At 38.2% G+C, this 27,999-nt stretch overlaps 1 protein-coding gene across 6 annotated transcripts in view; it reads right to left on the bottom strand.

Annotated features, from left to right (window-relative positions):
* SASH1 (SAM and SH3 domain containing 1) overlaps positions 1-27,999 on the bottom strand; it is a 191,205-nt gene that overhangs the window by 56,447 nt on the left and 106,759 nt on the right. For 4 of the 6 annotated variants that reach the window (XM_075203241.1, XM_075203240.1, XM_075203243.1 and 1 more), the window contains exons 5-8: positions 10,764-10,804; positions 7,082-7,168; positions 3,724-3,836; positions 1,102-1,203 (exon numbers count right to left, since the gene is read on the bottom strand). In XM_075203241.1, coding sequence (XP_075059342.1) covers positions 1,102-1,203; positions 3,724-3,836; positions 7,082-7,168; positions 10,764-10,804 — 343 coding nt within the window. The remainder of the gene's footprint in view (positions 1-1,101; positions 1,204-3,723; positions 3,837-7,081; positions 7,169-10,763; positions 10,805-27,999) is intronic. The other 2 variants (XM_075203242.1, XM_075203246.1) reach the window with 1 other exon arrangement.

Raw genomic sequence — 27,999 nt, 5'->3', positions numbered from 1 at the left:
GTCTAACTGCTAATATATCAAGAAAAATTTACCTGACAGATTTATTTATTTATTTATATTGCTAACCTCCTACAAATAAGAAGAGGTGTTACATGGTCAAGGACATTACATGGAATCTTTGACCTATGGTACAGTAATAGTAATAATCTCTAAATAGCAAAATGTTTTATTAGTTGGCTCCAACTGACCAAGCTTTACTAATTTAAACTCCATACACGTACGGTATGTAACAAAATTTGTCATGACCATAGTTGGCCTCAATGACCAACAACCAGCTTGTCATTTTTTGCGCAACATCATGAGGGAAAGTACTACTTACATCTGTATTAAAAACAATATAATTTTTAGCCTTTTTAAACAGTACTCCTGTCTCTTCCCCTAACTGGCAGAACAGTCAGCATCCGGTCCTTAGAGCCTTCCCCTTTGCTGAATTCAGAGATTCTGACTCACTCCTCCATCACACAGAGACCTACTTTCCATTGTGAAAATGAATATTTTCCCTGAGATGAATCTCAATAAAAGCAGGGAGAATTAAAAATGTATGTTAAAAAGAAAAAACCCTCATAGGTGGGCAGAAAATGTATTGGTAGTATAACAACACATTACCTACTAAACCTAAATCTGTATATTAGTTGTAAAACACCTGCTGAGTTTAAAACTCTCAAAGAATTCCCCCAAACTCTGCATGATCCGCATCTCCCTGAAAACTACCCTGTGGCATTATGCTATTCAGTTTAACCCTTTCACCAATATTTACTCTGGACTAAAACAGTGCAATTTAATTCAAATATTTTCCTGAATTTCTCATGTGTAACATAGGATGGGCAGTAATATTGCACAAGGGAATTGGATGCAGTACAGAGGTTATTACTGTGTACACAGTTACTGTTGTGCAGTTTAGGTAAGACATGTCATGTAAATACATTAAAAGCACATGCTTTGTTATAAAAAGCGACAAAAAAGTTAAACAGTTAAATTTAGCTCTAGTGTGATTATCCATGGGAACAATTCTCTCGTTAAATGAAAAAAAAAATGCATTTTCACAGTAAAATACAACAATTTCATATGTTTTAAGGACATACATATGAAGAGTACACTCACATTACAATTGGAAGACTCATCACAGGCTGGATATGAACCATCAGCCCATTCTGCTGAATCCTGGGAGCCTGGTGTCTTATTCTGCGACTCATATTCCTTCAGCTGAAAAGATGGAGATAAGGGCATAGTACTATGCAACACCAACAACACAACAGTCCGTTTACAATTTGGAAGAATGAATGTACCCTCTTCCATTTCTGAACATGTTACTGCAGAACCAAGAAGTGAGGTTAGGATGAACTGGTAAGTGAGGTTAAGAAGCAGGAAGCAAGGCTTGCCAGCAACAATTCAGAGAGCCAAACAAACAGCAATAGTTATCACTGTTGTGAGCTATAGCCTGCCATGCTTTTATATGCAGGATAACGGCAGTTATTGACTGAGCATAGTCATTTACATGGCTTTATCTATTTATCAGTCAGAGAAAGGAAAAATAACCTGGAGACGTTGTGCAGCAAAATTTGGCTTGTTGTCCATTAAGGAATTAAATGTTACTGCTCGTTGTATTTCTTACCAATATTGTTTATGGTTACTCACAGTGACTTACATTTTAACTACAGACATGCCCTCCTTTCAGAATCTTTTCAGTCTGACAACTTAGAGTGATGAAGAGTGATGTCATTAAAAAATAAAAATCTATTTTGCATTCAGATATCACAAACCAGTGTACTTTGTTGGGCAACAATACTAATAGATCAGTAGACAGACAACCCAGTGCAGGTGCTATGTATTGCCTCTTGTCGAAAAGGTAACAGGATGGAGCAAGAACGTGTCAATCTCTCTAACATGTAATAGAACTGTTCTTTTCCAAATTTGAGGATAGTTAAAAGGAGGACACATCTGTAGTCTGTTTGTATTTACTGTACAGCACAATTCCACTTTGGAGAATATTTCACTATTACTAGATAAGAGTGTTCTGAAATGTAGAAGTTTAGTCAAATTATTGAATTTTAAAAAACCCTTGTTTAAGAGAGAAGCTTCCACACAAAAAAAGAAAAATCATGTCAGATTAGAGTGTTCCAGACTAGAGTGCCAAATTACAGATGGTCAACCTATATTATAAAGAAATGTCCTAAATATTACAGTTTAAAACTCAAAATACAGTACAAAGTACAAACAAATTTAAGCATATATTTCCCCACAATGCATTGTCAGCTCACTAGTAATGTCCATTTGATACTGTATTTGCTGGGAGGGTGGAGACAAATATTTAAAATTTAATCAGATATTTAAACAGAATGACGACTTGTAACTGCTAAGCCTTGTATCAAAGTCTTCTGTAGCTACTGCTGGTCTTATGCTAATAGCTTGCTTTTATATACGAGATAGAGGCAGTTATACTTAAATCAAAGTTCTCAGAGGCTGTTATCATTTCTCAGAAAGACAACTTGATTATGTGTGTGCATGACTTATTTGTGGTTTTATTACACAGTTATTTAAAATGACAGTAGAAATAAAAACAAAAGCAAAGTATTTTATTTTGTACAAAATAACAAATCTCTCAATGATAAAGTTCATGTCTGCACTTAAACTCCATGGGGTAAATATATCATACTCCGATTTGTACAAGTCGCTGGAAATCGGCGAGTTGACAGCTAAACTTTACAGCGGCGCTGCCTTGTAAAGGGAAACTTTAGCTGTCAACTCGCCGATTTCCGGCGACTTGTACAAATCGGAGTATGATACATTTACCCCATGTGTAGAATGTACTTACAGCCAACATTTTAAGTAAAATAATGTGTTACAAAGATGCTCTTAATTATATAGTAATTACATGGTAATTGTGTTCTAGTTATAATCATTCAGCAGATAAAAAAAATACTGTGCACTGTACTTATCACAAATGTATTTCAGGTAGTAGTATACAATCCCAAGCCATAAAGTGGATCTATCATAGTATCTATCTATCTCTATATACATATACATATATATATATATATATATATATATATATATATAAATGTCTAGTGGCGTGTGTTAGTCTGTCTGTGTGTGTGTGGAAAAAATAAAACCAAGCTGCAGTGCCACCTGCTGGGCGGAGTTATACACTGACCTACTAAATTCTCAGTGTGTGTGGGGAAAAAAATCAGAAAGGGCTGAAACTTGGTATACTAAGATGTTTTTAATTTGTTAATTTAATTTGTTAATTGTTAAAAGTGTTTATAAAGATTTAAAAAATATATATATATATTTCTTGAAGGAGAAGTGACAGTTGGGAGTGGTTGGTGGTTGCCGGGGGTGACAGTGGGGAGTGGTTGGTGGTTGAGGCCTGGGCTATGGCCCAAATGCATGACAAGAACCTTTTTAACACCTTAAGTAGCTTGATTTGACTAGAAAGCATGAGTATCATGCACGGGTTAACTTGTATGTATATATATATATATATATATATATATATATACACACATTTTGCAATATCACCGAGTTTTACAGTATGCAAATGGCTGTTGGTATATTACATGAAATATTTTTAAATAGAGAGATTCCCAAAATAAGTCGAAGGTTTCAGTCCAAACAAGGATGTACTATGAAGTTAGTGACATCCAAACAAACCTGTTCCATTTAAAAGTAAAAGTATAAAGTTTGTTAAAAATGTTTAATTAAGGTTAGAACTTTCAATCCTACCCTTGCAAGTGCCTCCTCAATGGTGATCATTTTTTCTTTTACCATCATCATCAGCTGAATCCGCTCCTCGTCACTCATTGTGATCTCACTGGCCACATAACCTACGTCCTCCCCTAGACAAAAAAAGCCAAACAATATATATCACATGTGACTGTATAAAACAAACCATATTCTAGCCTTCTGTTGGCATCTTAACAATGTTGCTACAAGTAGCCTACAGCTCTTGTAAATAACTTCACAATAAAACCATTAGTTCAATCTGACCCATTTTATTTTAATTATATGCACTGTATTTGTAGAATTTATTAATTTCAGAAACTCTTCTCCTTTGAAGTTCCATCTAAGAAATACCACTACAGGGCAGTGAAATCAGTTAAAACTTGTAAATTACTACAAAACTTGTTAAGGGTTAGTGCTCTGCTATCCACATTTATGAAATATGTTGTTTATGAGTAATGTAATATTGTGAGCAACTACATTTGTATTGTAGTTTAATGTATTTTAATTATTTTTGTCTATTGTACTTACCCACACTTTGGAAAACACTAAATAGCTACTTTTACCCTTTTCACCTCTTCTCCAACAATGTCAATATGAATGAGCAAGGGTCAGAAGATCCCTGTCCTGACATGATCTCATAGTTTGGAAGGTATAACTGCCACAGTATTTTTATGTAAGATTACTGCTGAAGTATCGACAGCAGCAATTGCAGTGTTTTCAGGAGATGAGAAATGATGCCAATTCCTCTTATGGCTACTGCAGTAAGTTACTTATTGAGGTGCAGAAAAATCAGTAACTGCCTAATCTTATCTCATGGTGTCAGTGAATCACAGAGAATCACTATGTGCATGTCAGTGTCTCTCATAGTGGTTGCATTGTGCTGTGTAAACTGATACACAAGGTTTTATGTTATTTTTCTCTATGAACAGGTTATTGCCGTAACAGAAAAAATTAGGAGGAAATTATGACATTATAATTGACATTTCCATTTGGGACTGCATCCTGCATATTTTCTGGTACTTCAAGTCTAGTGGTCCTTTAAAAATGTCGTAATATGCGACACTACAACATCTGAAGAAAGGGATTTTCTTTTTCTCAAGAAATTGTAACAGAAATGTATGAGCTGTTTATCCTATAATGCACTATAATTTGTAAGTGTACAGTGCAAACTTAGTTTCTGCTATCAGGCAGAGAAAGATGGTGAATCACGCTCAGTAATTTTACTGAGCGCTGCTTCCATCTGCTGGAGAAAATATTCAGCCATGCAAGTGGAGCCACATTTGTTTGCAAACAGAAATGGCTGAGCAGAATAAAATGCTGGGTTCAAAATAAATGGAGATTGAAACAGAAATGTAATTCTACAAGATGGATTCAATTCCATAGAAATGAAAGGAATAAAAAGGAAACTGCCTGCATTAAAGAAAATGGAAGTAGTGAAGACACAGCTCCAGCAAGTCAATAATAGGACATTATTTCACTGTGTAGATGTGCAGGATTTTACTCTGAGGGCCTACTGGGATACTGTACAGAATAAAGGGCTGCATTGTTTCATACTCCCCCATCTGCTATGTCTTTTAGAATTGCATCACCAAACTTGTCTGGATCTTAGCATAACCCCACATATGAAAAATCTCAGAAACAGACCTTCTCTGTCATATTACAACTAGCCTAAAGCGAATACACTTATAATTCCCTATGCAGTTGCCTTTATGTCTGATCTATAGCTAAAAGAAGACATGCGACTTTGTGATCAAACATGCACAGTTTCTGGTTTTGTTTGCGTCAGCAACACAACAGGATACTTAGTTACACTCTTATAGACGCCAAAGCACATTTTCTACATATTTCAACAACGTTAAAGCTGATACCAGACTCTGCATGTTTTATTACAATATTTTCATTTGCATAAAAAAAAAATACTGCATATAGTAAGTAGTCTCTAAAACATATGAACGTTCACATATCTGAGACACGGATCTTCAATGCAGATTACATCTTCCTGTCTCTCATCTCATCCAAAATGGGCTTTTCTGTCTGATACAATAATCTCTTAGGATAAACTCAAATCTATTTCTAGCATAAGGCTGGGTACACACTACAGGTTTTTCAGCCAACTATCGTGCCAATCACACGACTGACCGTTCGGCCCGATATTGCATTAGTGTGTATGCTTCAACTAAGAACAATTATCGTTTCAAAGCACATCGTATCGTTTGGGATTTGATTTTTAAACTAAAAATCTCGTTCAACGATGTTGTTCCAATTCTGTCACAATTCTAGCAGTTAAAGTGGATTCAGTAACAGAGGCACGGAGTCTAGTGAACCACCGGTTTTTACCAGGGACCCCTGCAAGCAGTTTTTGGGATTGCTGCAGGTAACTTCGCAGGTCGCGGCAGAGGGCCGCGACCTGCGATGGCTGCCTCCAAGCGAGATGAGCTGGTATCAAGGTGCAAGAGATTGGTTAACATAGCTGGGACTGGTAACCAATAGACTGCAGAATGCCAAATCAGGAAACCAAAGGATTGTCAGAACAAGCAGGGCGAGCAACAATCAGGAATACACAGTACCAAACGAAAAGCTGAAAAACAGTCAGTAACAGTCGGGGTCAGGATACACAGGAATCAGCACAATATGCACAGGAACGCTGGAGTAAAGGCATGGAGATAATATTTTGGCACAGGCCTGTGCACTGAGCAGGTTTAAATAGCTGGGCTGAAGAGCAGGGCTGGTCTCAGGACAGAACACATGATCACAGGCTCAGAGCTCTTAAAGGGCCATGTTCCTTCTGTTGTACAAAGTATTATTATTATGGCACAAGGTTCTGCTCCTGGAGTGAAGGGACGAGTAGAGGGAACGTGTTTGAAAAACAACTGCCAGACTTCGATGTGTGAAAAATGTTGCAGTGTGTATACACACAGGACCAGCAGTGTTCATAGATCGCTAAGGAGTGTGCAGAGTCACGATATTTTCAGCCAATGGTTATGACAGATAAAGAGCACAGATCTGAAGGTAAACCCTGTAAAAGTTGTTCAGTGTGTACACATGAATCAGCATGCTTACTTTTTTTTTAGACATTAGAAAAATCGTTATAGATAACACATTGGTCAGAAAATTCTGTAGTGTACCCAACCTAACACTAAGCCACATTGCTAAACTGTTGCTTTGTGAGTGGATAATCATACATGAATAAGATTGATGGAAGTGTTTTAGGAAAAGATAATAGGATTGTGGGACAGAAATAAACACAGTGGCAGTCTGATTGCGTTGTTTAGCTTGCTTAAGTTGTTAACACCTTTGTAAAAAGAAGCTGCTTAAAGTCATACAACAAAAGTATAGTTTGGTGAAGATAAAGACTTACCTTTTGAAGTTTGTCTCATTATTCCTTTTTGATTTTTACGGAAATTTTGCCAAAAATACTTGTTTTTTTTCTTCCAGTCAACTTTTCCTAAAATAAAACAACATTTAAAAACATTTTTAGCAATGACAGACATTCTAAACTGGTCATATAAATGCACATGGAGGACTTAGGCTACATTACTGTGTGCTACAAATCTAAAAATAAAAAAAAACAGTTAGAGGAAAAATTAGGGTAATCTATAAAAAAACATAACGGACCATTTAACCTGATTGCCCAACAGCAGCATTTTTAAAAATAAGTTCAACATAGTAAGTAAGTATACTCCCCCCCCCCCAGAAAGTAATGTTTTCTAACTAAATATCATTCATACATATTAATAAAAATCCACAATGACATCTAATATACTTCTTAATTTACAGTAAGTGGGTGCTATTCCTTATAGTGCACAAGTTTTGTTAGTGGATGTTGAATGATGATTTGAAATCATATATTATGAGATATATAAGCAATAGCATATGAAGTCACCATTGATGCAGGTATTATTTACAGAGTTTTAGTATTGGCATATTTGTGTTATATATTATTATTATTATTAATTTTTATTTATAAGGTGCCACAAGGCGTCCGCAGCGCCGTACAGAGACAAACAAATTACAATACAATGGGAGACAGCACAGTACAGTAAACAGCAAGCACAGCAACTCAGTAAGCTCAATGCACAGCTAGAGAGGGTGGGGAAGGGGGAGGTAGGATCCGCAAATGACGGGGCCCAAGAAGGAGGGTGCGGAAGACAGGGAGACCCCCAGGGGGGAGGAGGGAGCGAGAGTGGACGTGGGGTGGAGGACCCTCGAGGAGGAGGGCTAAGTAGCTGGAGAGCAGAGTTAGAAGTGGTGGAAACAGGAGGAGAGATGGCCCTGCTCAGAGGAGCGTACAATCTAAGGGGAGGGGTGGACAGACAGAGAGACGCAGGGGAGAGAGGGAGAGTAGGGGGACGGAGGCAGAAGATAAGGTAGAAAGTTAAGTGGGAGACAGAAAGGCTTTAAGAAAAAGGTGGGTTTTTAGGGCCCGTTTGAAACTGGACAGATTAGGGGAAGTTCTGATGGAGGGAGGGAGCTTGTTCCAGTGGAGGGGGGCAGCGCGGGCGAAGTCTCGGATACGCGCGTGGGAGGAGGTTATAAGGGGGGAAGAGAGGCGACGGTCAGAGGCAGAACGGAGAAGGCGGGATGGAGCATGAATAGAGAGGAGGGTGGAGATGTAGGGCGCAGTGGAATTGGCGAGGGCCTTGTAGGTGAGTGTGAGGAGCTTAAAGAGGATTCTGAAGGGGAATGGGAGCCAGTGAAGGGCTAGGTAGAGGGGGGAGACAGAAGAGGAGCGGCGAGAAAGGAAAATAAGCCTAGCGGCGGCGTTAAGAACGAATCGAAGGGGAGCGAGATGAGAGTGGGGGAGGCCAGTGAGGAGGAGGTTGCAGTAGTCCAGGCGGGAGATGATCAGAAAGTGGATAAGGCATTTGGTGGCATCTTGGGAGAGGAAGGGCCGTATGCGAGCGATGTTACGCAGCTGGAAGCGGCAGGATTTAGCAAGAGAGAGGATGTGGGGGCAAAAGGAGAGGAGTCAAGGATGACACCAAGGCAGCGAATTTGGGGGACAGGGGAGATAGAGGTGTTGTCGACAGTGATGGAGAGGTCAGAAGGTAATGAGGTATGAGAGGGAGGAAAAACTATGAGCTCAGTTTTGGCAAGGTTAAGTTTGAGGAATCGAGAGGACATCCAAGAGGAGATGGCAGAGAGGCAGGCGGACACCCTAGACAGGAGGGAGGGAGAGAGATCAGGATAGGAGAGGTATAGTTGAGTGTCGTCAGCGTAAAGGTGGTAGCTGAAGCCGAAGGAGCTGATGAGTTCACCCAGGGAAGAGGTGTATAGAGAGAAGAGTAAGGGTCCCAGAACAGAGCCTTGAGGGACCCCCGACTGGAAGGGTGGACGGGGGGGAGAGAGACCCAGAGGTGGTGACGGAGAAGGAACGATCAGCAAGGTAAGAGGTGAACCAGGACAGGACTGGGCCGGAGAGGCCGAAAGACTGGAGGGTGTGAAGGAGGAGAGGGTGGTCAATGGTGTCAAAGGCTGCAGAGAGGTCAAGGAGGATGAGAAGGGAGAAGTGGCCCCTGGCTTTAGCAGAGAGGAGGTCATTGGTGACTTTAGCCAGGGCAGTTTCAGTGGAGTGAAGGGGGCGGAAACCAGACTGGAGAGGATCAAGGAGGGAGTATTCAGAAAGGTAGGAGGTGAGACGGCTGCAGACGAGCCTCTCGAGAATTTTGGAGGCAAAAGAGTGAAGAGATATGGGGCGATAGTTTGAGAGAGAAGTGGGGTCGAGATTAGGTTTCTTAAGAATGGGGGATATGAGAGCATGTTTGAAGGAGGAGGGGAAGATGCCAGTGGAGAGGGAGAGATTAAAGAGGTGAGCGAGGTGGGAGTAGGTGGTGGGGGAAAGGGAGCGAAGAAGGTGGGAGGGGATGGGATCCAGGGGACAGGTAGTGGGGGGGAGGATGAAATGAGAGAGTGGACTTCCTCGCCGGTGGTGGGACGGAAGGAGTGGAGGGGAAGGTGGTTGGGGGGGGGGGAGGAGGGAAGAGTGGGAGGAGTGGAAGAGAGAGTGGAGGAGGAGATTTCAAGTCGGATGGCCTCGATTTTAGAGGAGAAGAAGGAGGCGAAATCGGAGGCAGTCAGGGAGGAGGGAGGGGAGGGGGCCAGGAGAGTGCTGAAGGTGGCAAAGAGGCGGCGGGGGTTAGAGGACTGGGAAGAGATGAGGGATTTAAAGAAAGATTGTTTAGCGAGTGAGAGGGCAGAAAAAAAAATATAAAAAGATTTTCATCACCATTGTGCTGTACAATGTGCCTTTGTAGAACTATATCTTTTTTTTTTTTTTTTTTTAAAGATCTTGAGAGAGAGAGGAAGAGAGAGAGAGGGTTAGAGAGAGAGGGGGTGAGAGAGAGAGAGTGAGAGAGAGAAAGTGAGAGAGAGAGAGAGGGGGGGGGGAGGAGAAAAAAGGAGAGAAAGAAGAGAGAGGAGAGAGAAAACCCTCTACCCCCATGATTTTTGCAGCACTACTATTGGTGCTTCTTTATGGATCTCTACATCTTAAATGTTTAGTGCTTCATACCACCTTCCACTTCTCCCCCTTCTTATTTCATCTTGTTTGATAGAGCATCCAGTTGCATCCAATTAGCCTATTTGCATGGGGGTGTATTATATTTCCCTGCTACATTTGGATGCAACCTCACATAATAGGCTGACCCCATGTAAGCGTTCTTAGTGGAGCCCATCACCTGCACACCGCTGGAATTATAGCTAGACACTGTAAATAATGTAATCTGCATAGAAACATCATTGGAATAACAGTGTTACATGCAGCTGTGGACTTCACATAGTAACAGACTCTTCTACGATACAAATTAACAAATAACAAATATTTTGAATACCCTGTCAACAAGAGGCCAGAATTATTGTATACAGAAATAAAAAAAAACAACAATTATTAAGAGATGTCTGTTGAATCATCCACCAATGGTTCATACTATTGTATCAATTGAGTGTTTAAGAATCTTTAAACAACCCAGAATCTTACAGCTATCCTCTTAATTATTATCCTGAGGACAAAAATGTTGCAAACAGCTTCAGACAATACTGACCTACAGAGCTTTCTTCAGAGCTTGATTTATGAAGAGAAAGTCTGAAAGAGAAAGAAAGTTTAGAATTATTGCCCTGGAGTATCACAGGCTGTTACATCCTATTTACCACTACTTCAGATAACATCAATGTATTGTTTTGCTGTATATTGCAGTAACTGTAATAAAGCATCACTGTCAGAAACCTTTATCAAATAACCTTTATCAAATTTCCATATTTAACAGCAGAGGGCACCAAAGAGTTTTTCTTGTTTCTTTTTTCATTAGCTTTGCAATTAACTCTAACAATGCCACAACATGTTGTAACACAAAACTGCAATCTGTTTTTGGAAGGAAATTACATAAAGCCATGCCCACAAACCTACCTTTTTTTTTTGTATAGAAAATGAAGCCATGTGCAGGTGTAAGCACTGGAAAAGCACATGTGCGAACCTTATAAGGGAATGACCTTCTTAGACTATCATTACAGTAACAGATGCTTGGTTCTCATACAACAATACTTCATCTGGAAACACAGGCTGTAATAGTTACTAGTCAGCTTTTCAGCCACTGAGCACGCTGAGCAGCAGACTGATAAACAGATTAGAAGAGCTAGCTGAGCTTGTGTTCAGCACATGAAGGGTTAATTCACATAAGACACTTGTTTTTACAAGAACCCATTTATCAATGTTATTATTAAAGTGGTGCAAATTATTATAAGCCAGTGCTGTTGACATTGTGGCCTCTAGCTCTTGAGAGCTTTCAGTCTCCATTTAAAATGTTACCAGTGCCCTCAGCATGTATACACTTGATACCATCTTAGAAAGGTCAATGTGTGCTGAGCCATGTAAGGCCTACCTTAATGGTGCAAGAGGCATCCTACTGAAAGTACTGCCCGATGATTGGGTTCCATAACCTCTAAAGATATGTAAAGAGCAGGTCCTCACATTGATCTCTCCCACTAAACATAGAACACCCCCTATACACACTCTCTCCAACCATCCAATCTCATTTAAATTGTCACATGTCAAAAAAAGTTAAATAAAACAGTTTTTGGGTGTGGGTTTATAACTAAGCACATTCACGCACCTAGCCCACACTTAGCAAGGTACAGCCCTGATCCATCTAGCTCCTCACAGCACATGATGCTACATTTTTCCTGCTGCAATGACTGCCATCTTGCCCCACATCTGTGAACTATAGGCACATATGGAACATGTTTGCACCTGAGGATATTGCCTTAAATTACTTTAAAACTTTGACAAATTTGGTTGCAATGCTACTAGTTTTCTACAAATCATATAACATTTTGGTGTAGTAATTCTTTTACACTACTATTTAATAGAAACAGAGAAAAACACTACATGAATTTGTAATGAAAGAACAGACTGACCATGCAGTAGTGTTTCAAACCAAAGTTATAGTAATTGCATGACAACTATTTCACCTTCACATTGACACACATTTTAATTAGCCTTGAAACAAGTGTATAATTATAAGCATTTAGAAAAGAAGGTCAGACAAGAGGGGCGGAGAGAGATGAGCTCTTTTCTCTTGTTGAACCCATCTCATATCCCTTTGCTACGTCATGTACGTAACATGTCATTGTAGTGGATGACCTAATGTCACGTTTGTTTTAGTTGAATGACCAACTCTGGGTGGTATGCCAGGACATCAGAGATAGACATGAAGGCAGTAAGATCATGAGAAAGGGAAGATGGAGGGAAACTTATATTCCAAGGCTGAGACTGCAACATGAGAATACTATATAGAGTGAAGCAGCAACACTCTATTACAAATGCTAATCATTTTACAGTTCCAGATAAATGGAAATACAAGATGATATTGGCAACAATATGGGGTGGTCAATCAAAGAAGGGGAACATGGGTAAATTATCACTTGTATCAATATGACAGATGTTGACTACGGTTAATTCTGAAAGTTAAGATTCAAATTTGCTGGAATTCTCTATTAAAAATGATGTGACTGTTTCAGCAGTCAGATGTATCTCCAAATCATATATCATATGGCAAACATTTTATAAATGTATGAACAATAAATATACAATAAATGAATTAACAATGAATAATGCTACAATAACACAAACTTCATAATTCATGTGCAATATTCAAAACTATATTTGATTCTGATTGATAATAATATTTTTATTATTATTAATAATTATTATTACTATTATTATTATTATTATTATTATTATCATCATCATCCTTCTCTGTTCAGCCAGACATTAAAATTGTAAATCCAATATTCTGTCTCCCCATAGATTGTAATCTATACCAACTACACAGAGACCAGTGGTAAATCTATGATGTTTAAATGTGAAATGTCCGGCTACTGTGATATTGTGCCTACTTTTAACTCACTAATTTATAAGTTTATGCTTACAAAAATATGCTTTATTAGGTTTATTAGTACTATGCATGTGAGCATTGACGTCCCTATGTGATAACCTGCCACCAAGATTATTGGTCTATGCACAGTTCAAATAGCTGATCTGCCCAATTACTTTCAGTCCCTGATCACTAAATCAAACAGTGTTCAAACTACTATGTGCAACTCAAACATGTGAGATCCAGGTTCTATACATGTGTTCTATTAGTATGTAGGAACCCAACCAACCAACAGCCGTATGCAAAATAGACAGCTGAGTAAATTATCCAGATGAAACAAAGCACTCTTCTCTATATAAAAGTTGTTGACTAAATAAGAAGTCCACAAATTACTGCATCCCCAGAACCATATCATATTTATAACATGTTTACCTGTTTAAATAAAAGAGTCTCATATATTAATAAGAGCATCAAAAATAGGTTACTACTGCTGAAAATTTCATTTTAGGGGTTGAATAAACTTCACAGAATTTACATGGGAACTGTTAGCATGTCAGGTTGCTATAAATTGATTACATTAGATTACATTACACTTTTAAAGTCACCTTATTTTACTTTTAGTCAGATAAAAAAACAAAAAACATAAAAGTGTATTTTTTTTTTTTAATCAATTAGAAATCATACACAATGCTGAGTGGATTTTTATGCTCCATAAAATATCACATTGCGATTGTACCTTATCTCATTTTAGTCAAATAGTATAAGAACATTCATAGAAAATATGTACCTTTCTGTGTAACAATAGATGCGAGTGACAGGCGTTTGGGAACTCACTTTGTTTGACAAACAATCTGCCATTACATTTTTCACTGTGGCCCATAGGACCAGTTTCAGGGCAGCAATTACATTGAAATGAAGGTTATTTATATGCTGATTACAATTCCCCAATAATGATACAGTGTTGCTTGGCAAGAAACACTTCTGACATGCAGCCAAATGCTGTCACTCCACTGGATGGCTTTAGGGTATGTTGTCTATCGACATACAATTTTATTAGCAGGTTCCCATAAACCCTGTAAAACTGACAGATCCCTAACAAGACGGGACAAATAAATCTACTTGTGTTAATATACATATTACAATTATTATTTATATATTATTTACAATATTATCTATTATAAATTACTCTGATCATTCGGTTTATAAGGTGTAAACTGACCAAATTCCTATTTTGTCAGTAAGTATCTTAGAAATCAGAGTTAATGCCAAGTCAAGTGCTCTCCTTTGTAAACTTGGCCTGCTCCTGCTTTATAAGAGGACTAAAGAGTACAAGGGAGGGAACACTCTGTATAACAGTGGGGCAGCACAGAGACTCATTAATAAGTGAAAAATGAAAGAATTAGGTCTACAACAACTGACATAAAATATAGTGAGCCTTTTGAAGGGGGGGGGTGAAAACTTTACTTTGCTTGGGTCTTGTACTTTGAACTAAGTACAAGGCATAAGCAAATCTGGTTTTGAGATGCCCTACCATCTGCCAATGTGTGTCACTCCAAGTACTGTGATTGTGCTAGTCAATTTGTGCCGGAGAATTTCAGACATAACACTAATTGACTTTCAATAGCAATATACATGGCTAACTGGATTAATGAGCAAAACCGTGAATGCTGAACAGTGATCTACCATAAACATTTTTAAAATGTTAAATTACTACTACTATTTCTGAAAGTTACGAATAGTGATCTGCAACTTATTGGTAAATATGTACATGTTAAAACCACAACAATACCCTATCATATACTATGGGCCTGATGCGAAGTTAGGCCAAGTGCACTATGGGTGTTTGTGGATATGAGGCTCATGCAGAGCAGCAGAAACACGCATATTCGGCTGTTAGTAGGTGTACCTTCTGCACCTGCTAGAGGGCATGTGCACATGCTATGATGACTTGACATAAAACCAGGCACATATGAAGCAGAGCCAGATGTATCTCAAGCTCTGTATATGGGTGGAAATATGCTATTATTGTGTGCTGGTTTTTTTGCGTCATTTACAACCATCTTGAGAACAGGCTCTGTATCATGCCCTATGGTGACAATTAGTAGCCATTGAGAGAAAGAGGGACATATATCCTTCTTTATCTCTAACAATTGACTTATAAAACATAGATTAAAGTTAAAGTGATAATTCTACACTCTACTATGGGTTGTGTGTACATTTGCACACAAGTCACAATAAGACAATCAATACAACGATCTCCCTGAACAGCATCATTTTATTATCATCACGTGGTAACAAAAACAGTTAAAACACAGCATTATTGATTTTAATATAGCAAAGCCCTTTACACACCCTAAATAAATGACTGATACTGCACATTTCTAAATATTATACAAACCTCACCACAAACAAGCCAACATAAAACATGGGGGGAAAAACATTACATAATAACAAAGTAGCTTGCCCCAAGAAGTGAACAAAAACTGAAGCTAAATATTTTAACAGTTTCGAAAAACAAAGCAATGTAAACAATATCTTTATTGGTGAAATACGAACTCTATGGAGACAAATAAAAGTGTGTTAACAGATCCACTTGCATCCACATACGAGCATTGTGTGGCTCACACTCAAACCCCTTTCTAAATAAATGACAATATCAGCGAGATAGAACAAAATACAGTATTGGCTAACCTGTGACACTCCAGGTGTTTTGAAACTACAAGTCCCAGCATGCTTTGCCAATATATAGCAGCTTATTGCTGGAAGTGTATGTTGGGACTTGCAGTTTCACAACACCTGGAGTGTCACAGGTTAGCCAATACTGACATAAGACAAACTTTTATTACTCTAATAAAGGTTCACATTGAGCAACTACTAGAACACTACTTGTAGTAAAGAAACTGTACATTTGCAGTTACAATATCCATTATCTTTAAAACATTTTTATCTATGAAGTTTGTACCTATAAACCTCCTCTTGATGCCATGTGTCTTATTAAATACATTGCAAAGTTATTGTATGCATGACTATTTAAGATTTTTTCTTAATGACCATTTTCTTTAAATTGAAGGTCAAACGCATTTTACATTTAATCCAATAAATCACAGGTATAGCAGATAAAAAATGTTATTTCACTAGCTGGTAGGCATATTTATAATTAGGGCTATCACAGCTGAGTTCCAAGCACCATGGGCCTGATTCATTAAGGATCTTAAATGAAGAGGTATCTTATTTCAATCTCCTGGACAAAACCATGGTACAATGCAAGGGGTGCAAACTAGTTTTCTGTTTTGCACATAAGTTAAATACTGACTGTTTTTTCATGTAGCACACAAATATCAACTTTAATTTTCAGTGTACAAATAAGCTATCAAGTATTTGTGTGCTACATGAAAAAACAGTCAGTATTTAACTTATGTGCAAAACAGAAAACTAGTTTGCACCCCTTGCATTGTACCATGGTTTTGTCCAGGAGATTGAAATAAGATACCTCTTCATTTAAGATCCTTAATGAATCAGGCCCCATGTTACATTGAAGTTGTTCCGAATTAGCAGGAGATGAACTCTGTTATGTGGACCTCTCTGTAGCACAACCAAACACAACACTCAACATACACTAACACACGTATGTACCAGCACTTATTGCTCACATTGTCACACTATGACACTCAATAACCTGACCTATCTGACAATGTTCACTGTGTAAAAATAAGTGTAAAAGAAATGTAAAGAAATGTATGTCTAGTTTTAACGGTAGGCTCCATAGCTTCAACTAATTTGCCAAATTATTTACCTCTAACAAAAAAGATGTAACTATGATTCTCTTTTAAAGGACAACCAAACCCAAATGCTAGAATTATCCTACCACAAGAAGCCAGAGGGTAAAGTGCATTATTCAGCATTACCCTGACTTTCACCTAAGAACAACTTTGTTACAAAGTTACAATGTAATTTAGTATTTTTTTCTCATCTCCATTAGGTAACTCTTTGGAGCTAATGTAGAGTAGTTCATAATTTTGTAGCCAAAATGTAGAAGTAAACACAACTGTGGCATAACGTGTGCATTTTCAGTTGCATGTATTTTAAGATAAATATGTGGAGAAATCAAGAGTGGCTGCCATATCTACAGTGCTTTTAAAAAACATAATAACATAAAAAAAATATTTAAAACAATGCTCTTTCCCATTTAAAATAAGTAACCTGCATTAGTGAGACATCATGGGCTGGTTATTGCTAAAGCAGGAGAAGTATAGGATCCCTCTGCAAAAGTGGCAACTGGCGCCAGACTATGTCAGTATTGGCTGGTCACTCTATAACAGGAACACCCGCAGTACGGTCCCCTTGTCATGATGTGAGACCATTCCCAGTACTGCAAGTTACATTCAACTTAAAATCCTGCTACATTTTACTGCACAAATTTGGTGCAGCAAAGCGGCTTTTTGAAGCTCTTAGCTAGATTTATGTCCAATTCTATGCCAGGCCCTTTGGGTCTAAAGTGTCAGAGATACTAGACAAAAAGCTGTAATAGAAAGTACAACAATGCAACTATGCTTCTTTTCATATCACTGGCCATGCTGGTGTGTGTGCACTCATCAATCTGTGCAGAGCTTGTCAAGGAACCATACTACAAACATGTATATAGTGCTACCGTCTAGCAAATTACACACAACATTTCACTGCACTCTTGCTGGGAATCTGGTGAACATGCATACTGGTGAGTGTATAATTAGAATATACTGGTATTAGACATTCAACAAATAAATATAATACTGTGTCTAACACAGTGTAAAGTAGTGACCATGTAACTATTCAAGGATGTCACAAATCTTAGACCAGACTCAAATGCGTAATATTCAGAGGTGTCTGACTGATGTTGAAGCTCTTGCTAAAGAAAACAACATCAGCATCAATGATCCAGTAATCAATATGAAGGAGGAGGGGAATTAGCATGCGGCTCAAGCAAGCAACTTATTTAGAGACGACCTAGTCACATAATCAGTGTGAAAGAAAATCTCTACCATAAATGCTATGGAATGAATACAGGTCCATTTATCTAAATGGGGGCTGGCGTTGTGAGACAAATGGTTCCTCAGTTTTCTTATCACATTAGCATGAAACTGAAAGGAACTTTAAGGCTGCAAAGTTTTGACCCTGTTGGCATCCATGTGAGAGAGGGATGGATAACAAAATAGGTTCCATTCAATTATCTCCCCATTAAGTTTCCATGGAGACTGTTCTAGGGGCAGGTCAAAACTTTCTCAGTAAATGCAAACACTGCAGTGTTTCACTGAACCCAACTCACATTTGTGTTTTTTTTACTCATGTAAACAAAGCACATAACAAAGGTATTGTATGTTTAACCAAGAGCAGCTTTACATGCAAACCACAGGCGACCATAAAGATTTTGTGTGAGCCGTAGATTTACACTTCGCAATATATGCCTTACAGGAAAAACTGCACAGCAATCACATATGAAATGCACTGTAATATAAATGTGTGCAAACATATAAAGTATTAAATAGCTAACGCTCAAGAAAAAAAAAATAGCAAACATAATCATGTGGATAAATAAACACAAGGGTACTTTAGAAGTATATAGTGAAATTTTTGTTTGTCGATGATCATTGACATGCAAACAGTGCTGCCCCACTTTTTGGACTTGAGACAGAGATGTGGTGGCATAATGAGAGAGCCTGACTACAACAAAATGGAGGCATGGTCACAAACTCCAGGACATGCCAAGCTCCTCTGAATGGCTAGATTGCCCCCAAATTCGTTCCCATGTAACCACCATTGTTTTTTAACTTGTCCTTTATTTGTTCTTTTGTAAAAAAAACGAATCAGAATAGGTCTTCAGATCCATTTTTTGGATGTTTAATAAGGTTCAAAGTGGTGTCCTTGGAAGGGGGAGGGGTGAGGGTTCCAGTTACTCAGAAAACCCCCTACATGCCTCAAATTACGACATACTGACGTTTATAAGAAGGAAACCGCTTATAGGCACCTCCTCCTGCCTGCATAAAAAGCTATAACACAGTCTGCAGTCTAAGACCTATTTCTATGGGTATCTGCTATTGTTTTAATGCACTTTGGCATAAAAAACTGCCATGATTGCTTTTACTTTGGCTCTAGTGTATGGCTCTTACTTATGTTTTAGCTGTAATGTTTCTGTGAATGCAGTAGAAGTAAAATACTTGTGAAATTCTGCATTTCTTGTCTGATGAGTGTAATGTGAAACACTGGGTGAGTAGCTAACACATATTGTAATTGTTTTTACAATGTAATTGGATGTGAGGGGGAGAACAGCATTAATTCTATAGTATTGTAGTACATTATATTAATTGGGTAAGAGGTTAATATTACTGTGTTTTTTTAATGTACATCATACTTTCTGTTTCATTCTTTTTTTTCTTATATTATTTATTGATCTTAGATGTGGTAACAAAAAATATGCATGTAATAATAATATTTATTGTATTATTTAACTAACCCCCCCCTCATCACACACACACACACACACACACACACATACACACACACACACACACACACACACACACACAATTTAGCCTACCATAGATGTCTTTGGAGTTTGGGAGGAAACCCATGCAAAAACATGGAGAAAATACAAATGCCCCACACATAGTGCAATGGAAGAAATTGTACTCGTGGCCCAAGTACTGTCAGGCAGCAATACTAAACACTGACATCAATTTTTAAACCATGACCCTAAAATTTGCTGCTCCCAAATCCTCATGCCTAAAACAATCAACTCTGGTATATTCCAAATAAGTATCCAGCTTTTCCCCTTTGATACCGAGGTGAAGCATAACTGAATGTAACGTTCTGTAGTCAGATCAGAGACCAGAGGCTGGAGCAGAATACAGACAGAGGATACTTTCACAAATTTGGAGACTTAGAATGGCTATATACAACTTAGCCACATGTAAGTCGGACTCCAATGTCCCTATAAAACTTTGCCCCAATGTGAGAGAAGGTATTTGTTGTTTGAGATTCTTTGCAGAAAGCTAGATTTTATCTCATTTTTGAAAATTGGGTGTGACTTTACCACGTCTGTCAGTGGTTTACTAATAATGTTCCCGGGCTTCTCGCAAAGTCTCCATTAGCTTTTCCTGTTTTCTGTAATTGAGAAATGATAATTTAGTAAATACTTCCACCGTTATTTGAAAGCTTAATGCAGTGCAATAAGCAGGTCTGTGCTACTTACAAAGCAAGACCTTAATGGAATATTTTGTTGCAAGCATGAGGACCATTCATTTTTGTTATACATGTAATGACGCTGTTCCCAGAAGCATATGTGCATGTGTGTGTGAACAGTAATGTTTGTATATCAGGAATAGTGTCTGCAGAAAAATTTTTGCTCATTTTAAAAGAGCCTAAATATGCACAAAATGAGCCTTGTCAGTCATCCACCCAAGGCACACCCTTGATTCTTATAGTCATGCCCCTGATCTGCCCTATTCTACAGAGGCCATTATGATAAGACACGACCCATTTGTTTATATAGTTTGTTTTTTTTACTCAGGACTAAGGCTAGGTACACACTGAAGCGTTTATCCAATAATCAGGCAAATCAGCCAACATACAACTGTTCGGTCGGAAGTCGGGTTAGTGTGTATAGTGACACGATGGTCGAAGGTCGTGCCAAAGTGCCGATTGAAGACTCATTTGGTTGGTCGTACTGTTTAATATTTTTCGACCAATCGACCTTACGATCATGTAGTGTGTATAATTTTCTGATCGATCCACAACCAAGTGCCGATAGTTCCTCAAGCTGTGACTCTTCTGGGGGCGTGTGTATGTTAATTTCTGATGCCTGTACCTGTCCCACGTGGTGTGGTGTTCATATGTCACTCATTTTGTAATTAGGTGCTTATAGCAGTAAAGCAGGTGTCTATTGCATTAATGCGTACAGCATATGTCTGCCAGTTTAATTCCAAACCTTTGTTAGTATAGTCTTATAAAAGTTTTATTTATATGTGTATTGCTTATGTCTGCCTCCTTAAGCTATGTGTCACTTGATTCTACACTCAATACACATTAATTAAAAGGTTAAATATGTGTATTACATTTGTCTGCCTGCATAATTAAATATATTTTTGTATATAACACACATTTTTTGTGTTTTCTCTAGATGTGTATAGATGTGTATTTTATATATGTCTGGTTGCATATTAGTACATCTGTGTAAATTGTTCTACATCTTGCACCTGTGTTCTGTAAAACCCTTTACATGTATATTTACAGAGTCGTTTAAGTGTGTACAAATTTCTAATCTTTGCTCACGACAATATGGCGGTGAAAAGTTGCTTCCCAGATGGTCGTCTATTGTTTAGTTAAAACGTGACTAGTATGTACGCATTAATCGTCTGAGCGATCGGACCTTCGGTCGAAGGGAAAGTCACTGTAGATAACATGTTGGTCGGAAAATTCTTCAGTGTGTACCTAGCCTAACACTTGTTTTCTAGATTGTGTTACGTCTTTGATGCTTGAGATTACAGGTACACGATGAGTGCTATGTTTAAATGAGAACACTTAGGCTGGGTACAACTACATAATTTTTTAACCAATGTGGTCTCTACAACAATTGTACCAACGACTGAAAAAAAAAAGCCCTGATCAGCATGCCGATTCATGTGTACACAGTATACATGCTTTAAAAGATTTACCCTCAGATCTGTGCTCTTCAATTGTCATAACCATTGGCTGCAAAGATCATGACTCTATAAATTCTATGGAGTTTCTGATCGTGAGTACATACACATTGTAGGATTGGAAGGATGTTGTTCCATTGCTGAACGAGATTTATAGATCTGCTGAACAATGAAATGAAACAATGATCTGTGCTTTGGAACAATCCTCCATCGTTGTAGCGTACACACTAATGCAATATTGGGCGGACGGTGGTTTATTGTTTGATTGATCCAATACTCAGCTGAAAACACTGTTGTATGTACACAGCCTTAGTAGCAGAAATGTGCTGTAACAAACTGCAACCAAACACATATCAGCTTCTTACTGTGCACCTTGATCTACACAGTTTATCTAGTGCCATCAACTACTAGGCCAAAGAAGTGATTGAAACATGTTTACACTATGCTGTCGATAGTTTTTCTGGGACCATGAATGTAGTTTGCCTAAATGTCCTCTTTGATTAATCAGTAGACATTTCTGTGAATAAACAACAATAATAAAGCCCCAGCACTATCACAAATGTGGAAACATTCAAGACCTTAGAGCTGCTAAGTTGTTAAATACAAAAATGCCAGTGTTCTTTGCCAAATAAAAGAAGAATTCAGTGACCCAAACACAGCTGCAGTGTATGATCTGTCACTCTAAATAATCCAATTTGGAACCAGAAATAAGGCAAATTACAGCAGATTCGTGACACTCCTCCCTCTCAGCAACTGAAAAATACTCCCAATATACATCTGTTGCAAATAGCATGGCACCTCTTTTACAGGAATGTTCAGCTGCCATGAAATGCAGAGATAATTCTGTAGGGTTGTTTTCATAAATTCACTTAACAAATTAAACATTTAATGCTTTTCTAACTAAGTGTATTGGAAAAATATTTTCACAGGGTAACTGGCTTTTTCTTTACAAAAGTTACACTGCCCCCACTGTCCACACATACAGGGAGTGGGGGCAGAAGCCATCTATTAATTCAGGAACCAGTGACAACACTGGGGCATGACATGCTAATGATGTAGCGATGTCACTAGGTCCTAGAAAAATTGAGTTTGTATTCACATCAATCCTTTTTCAGCCAAGAACATGGCTGTCTCCACTGTGTGCAATTTTAATTTTGCACTAATGAAAATTAAGCTTGTTAAACTAAGTAAATATTAAAAGTAGCTTTGAGGGAAGGGGGAAAAAAGAATTGTTTTGCTACAAACTAAAAAATACTGCATGTCAACATAAGGTTGTAAAATATATTTTCCAAATCATAGGATTAACAAATGTATATTTTAAATCCAAAGATTACAAACTTAAAAGTCTGTGTGGTCAGGGAAATTGCAGTCTTTCACTATTTAATTATGTGTCCCACAGACAAAATAGGGACAAGTTCTACCTAAAAATGTCATCTTGCAGAGAAAACACGTGACAAAATGTGGTGCCCCAAAACCCTGTTGAACAGCACAGAGGAAGTGCATAAACGCTTTTAAAATGCAGGGCTACAAGGGGTTACTAGAGGCTGAGGAAGACACAGTGGGAATGACAGTTGACAGTTGAACTGAAAGGACGTACCCAGGAGGATGTGCAGGAAGGAGGAGTGTGTGATATAGCAACAAGAAAGGGGAAGCTGACATGAGAGATTGATCTGCTGCTGGAACTGGTGACATTGCCAGCACACACGGCTGGAGAACGGCTGGGGACACACAGTGGGGCGTCCAACACAGTCTACACGAACTGCAGAACCTTTTCAAGGTAAAATCCTAGCCTGCAGTGTACTGCACACACCCCAGCGTCAGAGGGAAGAGTGATGAGAGAACAACGCCATCTTGTGACTAAATTGAGCAACAGTCCTGTTTTGTTATAATCTTTAACACTGCCTACAGTTTAACATCTACCTTTTAGAGAGAAAGTACAGAGACTTAATCGGGATTATTAACCCTTCTGGAAACCTCTGCAGGATATTTAAACACTACAAAATTCCTGTGCACCGTTTAACCCAGGACTGAGTGTAAAATATGGTAACGTTACCAGGGATAATATTGGTGCACCAAATGTTTTAGATGAATGTTAATGTTAAGTGATTTACTTAAAAATTGATTTATTGATATTGAAGATGTTATCGCTATTGTGCCTTATACTAACCAGGTGTATATTATATGTTAAATGCTATTGTGCTCTATGCTGATCAAACGATTATTTTGTCATTACCATTGAGCTGAAGGGGTTAGTGGCGCGGTGGCTTACCAAAATTATCCTTACCGTATTCTTAATAAACCCAAGTTGTTTGACCAATCCTTGTCCCTTTCATTGAAGTATTTATCTCCTGACCACCGGATGTCCGAACAGAGGGGAACCTGACTCGTGTCTGGAGGACAAGGTAAGGGAAGGAAATCCCATCCGTCTCGACCACCACAAAAACAGGTATTTTATAACCTATATATATATATATATATATATAATTACAATACACCAACACCCATTTTATAGAGTGATTTTGGGGTAACTTTGTTCTGTTGATTATGAATGTAACCTTGGTTTTGTTAGATTGGCTCCAATTTTGAGATAATTGGTACCCCATTGAACAATATGGTCACGCAGAGCCTATTTACAAATACATAATGGAATTTTATTTGGTATAATAGGAGATAGACACAGTAAGCTGATTTGGATAATTAGAATTAATGCATGGTTTGTACAATTTTCTTTTGTGTGTGTCAACAAGGCAATCACGATGGAGGGTCCAGCAATAATTTGCCATGATGTGTCTTTCCCATTTGCCTTGATACCTTTCCTCATTACCTTTATATCTTGATGAAACCTCTCCCCTTATTCCTCACTAAAATCACTAAGATTTTCCAGAAATCTGTGTAAGTGGCTATGGAGATAATGTACCTTTATGCTCATATTAGTAACCTCATTATTAAAGTTTATGAGCATGTTTTGCACCAGTTCTTCATAATGGTCTGCCAAAGAAATTCTAGACAGCTGAGACAAAACTGCATCAGGCAGACGCTTCAAGACCATTTATAAATTTTGTGAAATTAGAATCCTTGAAAAGTCTACGAATTTGAGGGCCATAAAAAATTTCAGCTTTTAGTTTTTCCATACTTAGTCCAGAGAATGATCTACAAATGTATTTGAAGCAATCACCATCTTTGTCCAAGGCCTTAACAGATAGTTTTATTAACCCGAGCTTGATATGAAATGATGGGAGAATGATTTTTTCCCTGTCAACCATTGACTTGCTAATGATGTTCACTCACCACTTCGTATACAACTTGACTTATTTGCAGTAATTACATGTATACAAATATATTACACGGACAAGAAACAAGAAAAACACAACGCGAACCATTCAACTGATAACTGTCAACTGATTGCTGGTTGGGTGACCGATCACTTATATTCGCATGTCTCACCTTCTAGAATGTTCTGGTAAATTCCCATATGCACGCGTTATGGTTAAGTTCCCTACTAATTGAGGGTGTCCATTATCTCAATAACTAGAGCCAATTCGAAAAAATACATAAATACATTCATTTCTGAATTTAGCAATATATATATATATATATATATCAACATGGATGTGTATACAGTGGTATGCCATACTGCAACTTCTCCTGCTGCCTTCATTGTAAAACTAGCAAATTCCATTCACTTACATTTCCATTACATTTTTCATGCCACCAAGCTTATATAGATGTAAAGTAAGTTTTCCTTAAACATCGTTTGTTTGGTTTTTGTAAAAGTTACATTTAACTTTTCTCTGAATATTAGCCTACCGCTAGCTCGGTCCATATAAAATAAAATAAATATTGGCCATTAACACCAAAGAACAGTATCTTGAAACTTATAGCTTTACAGAGCAATAATTTGTTACCAAACACATGGTCCACCCATTTTACACTGCAAAAATATAAAGAATTGGTTATGATTTAACTGTGTGGAGTTTGTATGTTTTCCCCGTGTTTGCGTGGGTTTCCTCCGGGTGCTCCGGTTTCCTCCCACACTCCAAAAACATACTGGTAGGTTAATTGGCTGGTATCAAAATTGACCCTAGTCTGTCTGTGTGTGTATGTTAGGGAATTTAGACTGTAGGCTCCAATGGGGGCAGGGACTGATGTGAATGAGTTCTCTGTACAGCGCTGCAGAATCAGTTGCGCTATATAAATAAATGGTGATGATGATGATGATGATTTAATATAAATTTTACTTTAACTTTACATTTGTAAATTTAAAGACTTCACTAACTATCCTAAGACAAGCAATACTTTAGAGCAGGGTTGTCCAACCCGTGGCCCGCGGACCGCATGCGGCCCAGCATGCCTGTAAATGTGGCCCAGCAGGAGTTTTGGTTGTGGCAAGGGGGCAGCGCTGTTAATGAAAAAAAAAAAACCTGCAAAAAAAGAAAAAGATAAGAAAATACTTACCTTGTGGTCACACGGTCCCTCCCTGGTCTCCTCCTCCGTGCGGCGCTCGCAGTGAATGTCGGGCGTGACGTCATCACGTCCGACATACATTGCGGAGCACAGCACATAGGAGTCACCCGCGCGAACTTTCAGCAGCAGTGAAACGGAAAAAACAAGAGAAGAGGATCAGAGAACAAGCCGATTAAAAGGTAAGGTAAGGGGGTTTTTTTTGTTTTTTTTTATTATTTCAAGGGACGCTGACCAGTGCATAAACTCACCTGGTCCTGGAGCATCACGGACCTTATCTTCCTGACTTAATGACTGCTGTATTGAAGCCCTTCACAAAATGTTGTAACAATATCACTTGATGTTTGGCAGCAGCCATTAGCATGTCATTGAAGCACAGAGCAACAACAAGGAGCATTAGCAATGTTTTCTATGGATGATCAGCTATCATTGGTACTAGTTGTGTTTTATGTGCGGCCCAAAACAACTTGTCGCCTTCCAATGTGGCCCAGGGAAGCTAAAAGGTTGGACACCCCTGCTTTAAAGCAATCCATCACAGCAGCATATTCTTTTAGTACATTTTCCACTTTAAAAACAGGAAGTTTAACGCTGCAGATTTGTCATTGATGTAGTAGTATTTCTTTTTTTTCATTTTTATTTTACATGAAATACACATAGGTGCACAATAACATGATTATAATACCTTCGTTTGCAATATCCTATGCTGAAGTAAATTCATTATGAGCTAGGTTACAGATTTTTTTAATTTGTTTCATAGACTAAGATCATCACACGGCTTGAAAGAGGCACTTTGTAGTGGCACAAGAGATTACAATCTTCAGTGAAGTTTAAAACAGATATATATATATTATATCCACTTGACAATTGCAAAACAGGATGGAAGTCAGGATGCAACAAGGTAAGCTTTTAGACAGGAATTGACCTGGATTTCCTGAAACAAAGTAATTCCTGACTAAGAAAAACTATTAACCTCACTCTGTGTGAGGCAGATGGAAACAAGAAGATCCATTGAATATATTTGGAAACATCTTTAAAGTGTTGCAGAGCTGCAACTGCAATTTGGCATGGCACTTCCAATCTTCCAATCTTCCAATCTTCTGCGCACCATCTGGTTAAATAAAGTTAAATCACAATGTAGTAGTAGTAGTATACCTTTCTAGAGGTTAAGTGTGCCAAAACACAACTTTTCTTTTGGGGGATGGGGGTCACTGCTCATTTACTTGTGTTCACATCTAGTCACTCCATCAACACCCCCCTCCCAGCTGCAAGTGCAAGTACTGGTTAACCACCATATCAAACTCTTTTCCATGCAGTATCATTAACATTTAACGGAACGCCAAGCAACATACAAAAGTTTGCATGTACGTTTTGTCAAGCTCAATCTCATTTTTCCATGACTTTTGCCGAAAAGGGCTGTTTGAGACTTGCTGGAGCATTGCCTATTGGTCGATTATTTTTGAAATGCAAATTCCAGGTCTATTATTGCTATAACCACACGTACAACCTAAAAACGGATTCCCAGGAGCATTTGTGCTGATTACAGAATGGAAAATCAGTCCAGCACTTTATGAAAGAACACAATGTTGCAATAAACTGTTATTACAAGCACACTATCAGAGGTCCATGTCCCACAGAGCTGAAAGTCTAATTTACAAATCATTTAACTACACCCTAATAACAGTCCTGCAGAGAAGGTCACATACATATTTACATTCTCAGCACACTGTCTACACAGCTGAGGGTGCTAAGTGTCAAAGTGTGATAAGAGGAGGCCA

The sequence above is a fragment of the Mixophyes fleayi genome, chromosome 3, assembly GCF_038048845.1.
Source record: "Mixophyes fleayi isolate aMixFle1 chromosome 3, aMixFle1.hap1, whole genome shotgun sequence".
NCBI classification, from domain to species: Eukaryota; Metazoa; Chordata; class Amphibia; order Anura; family Limnodynastidae; genus Mixophyes; species Mixophyes fleayi.
This window is presented reverse-complemented; position numbering and strand designations above follow the sequence as displayed.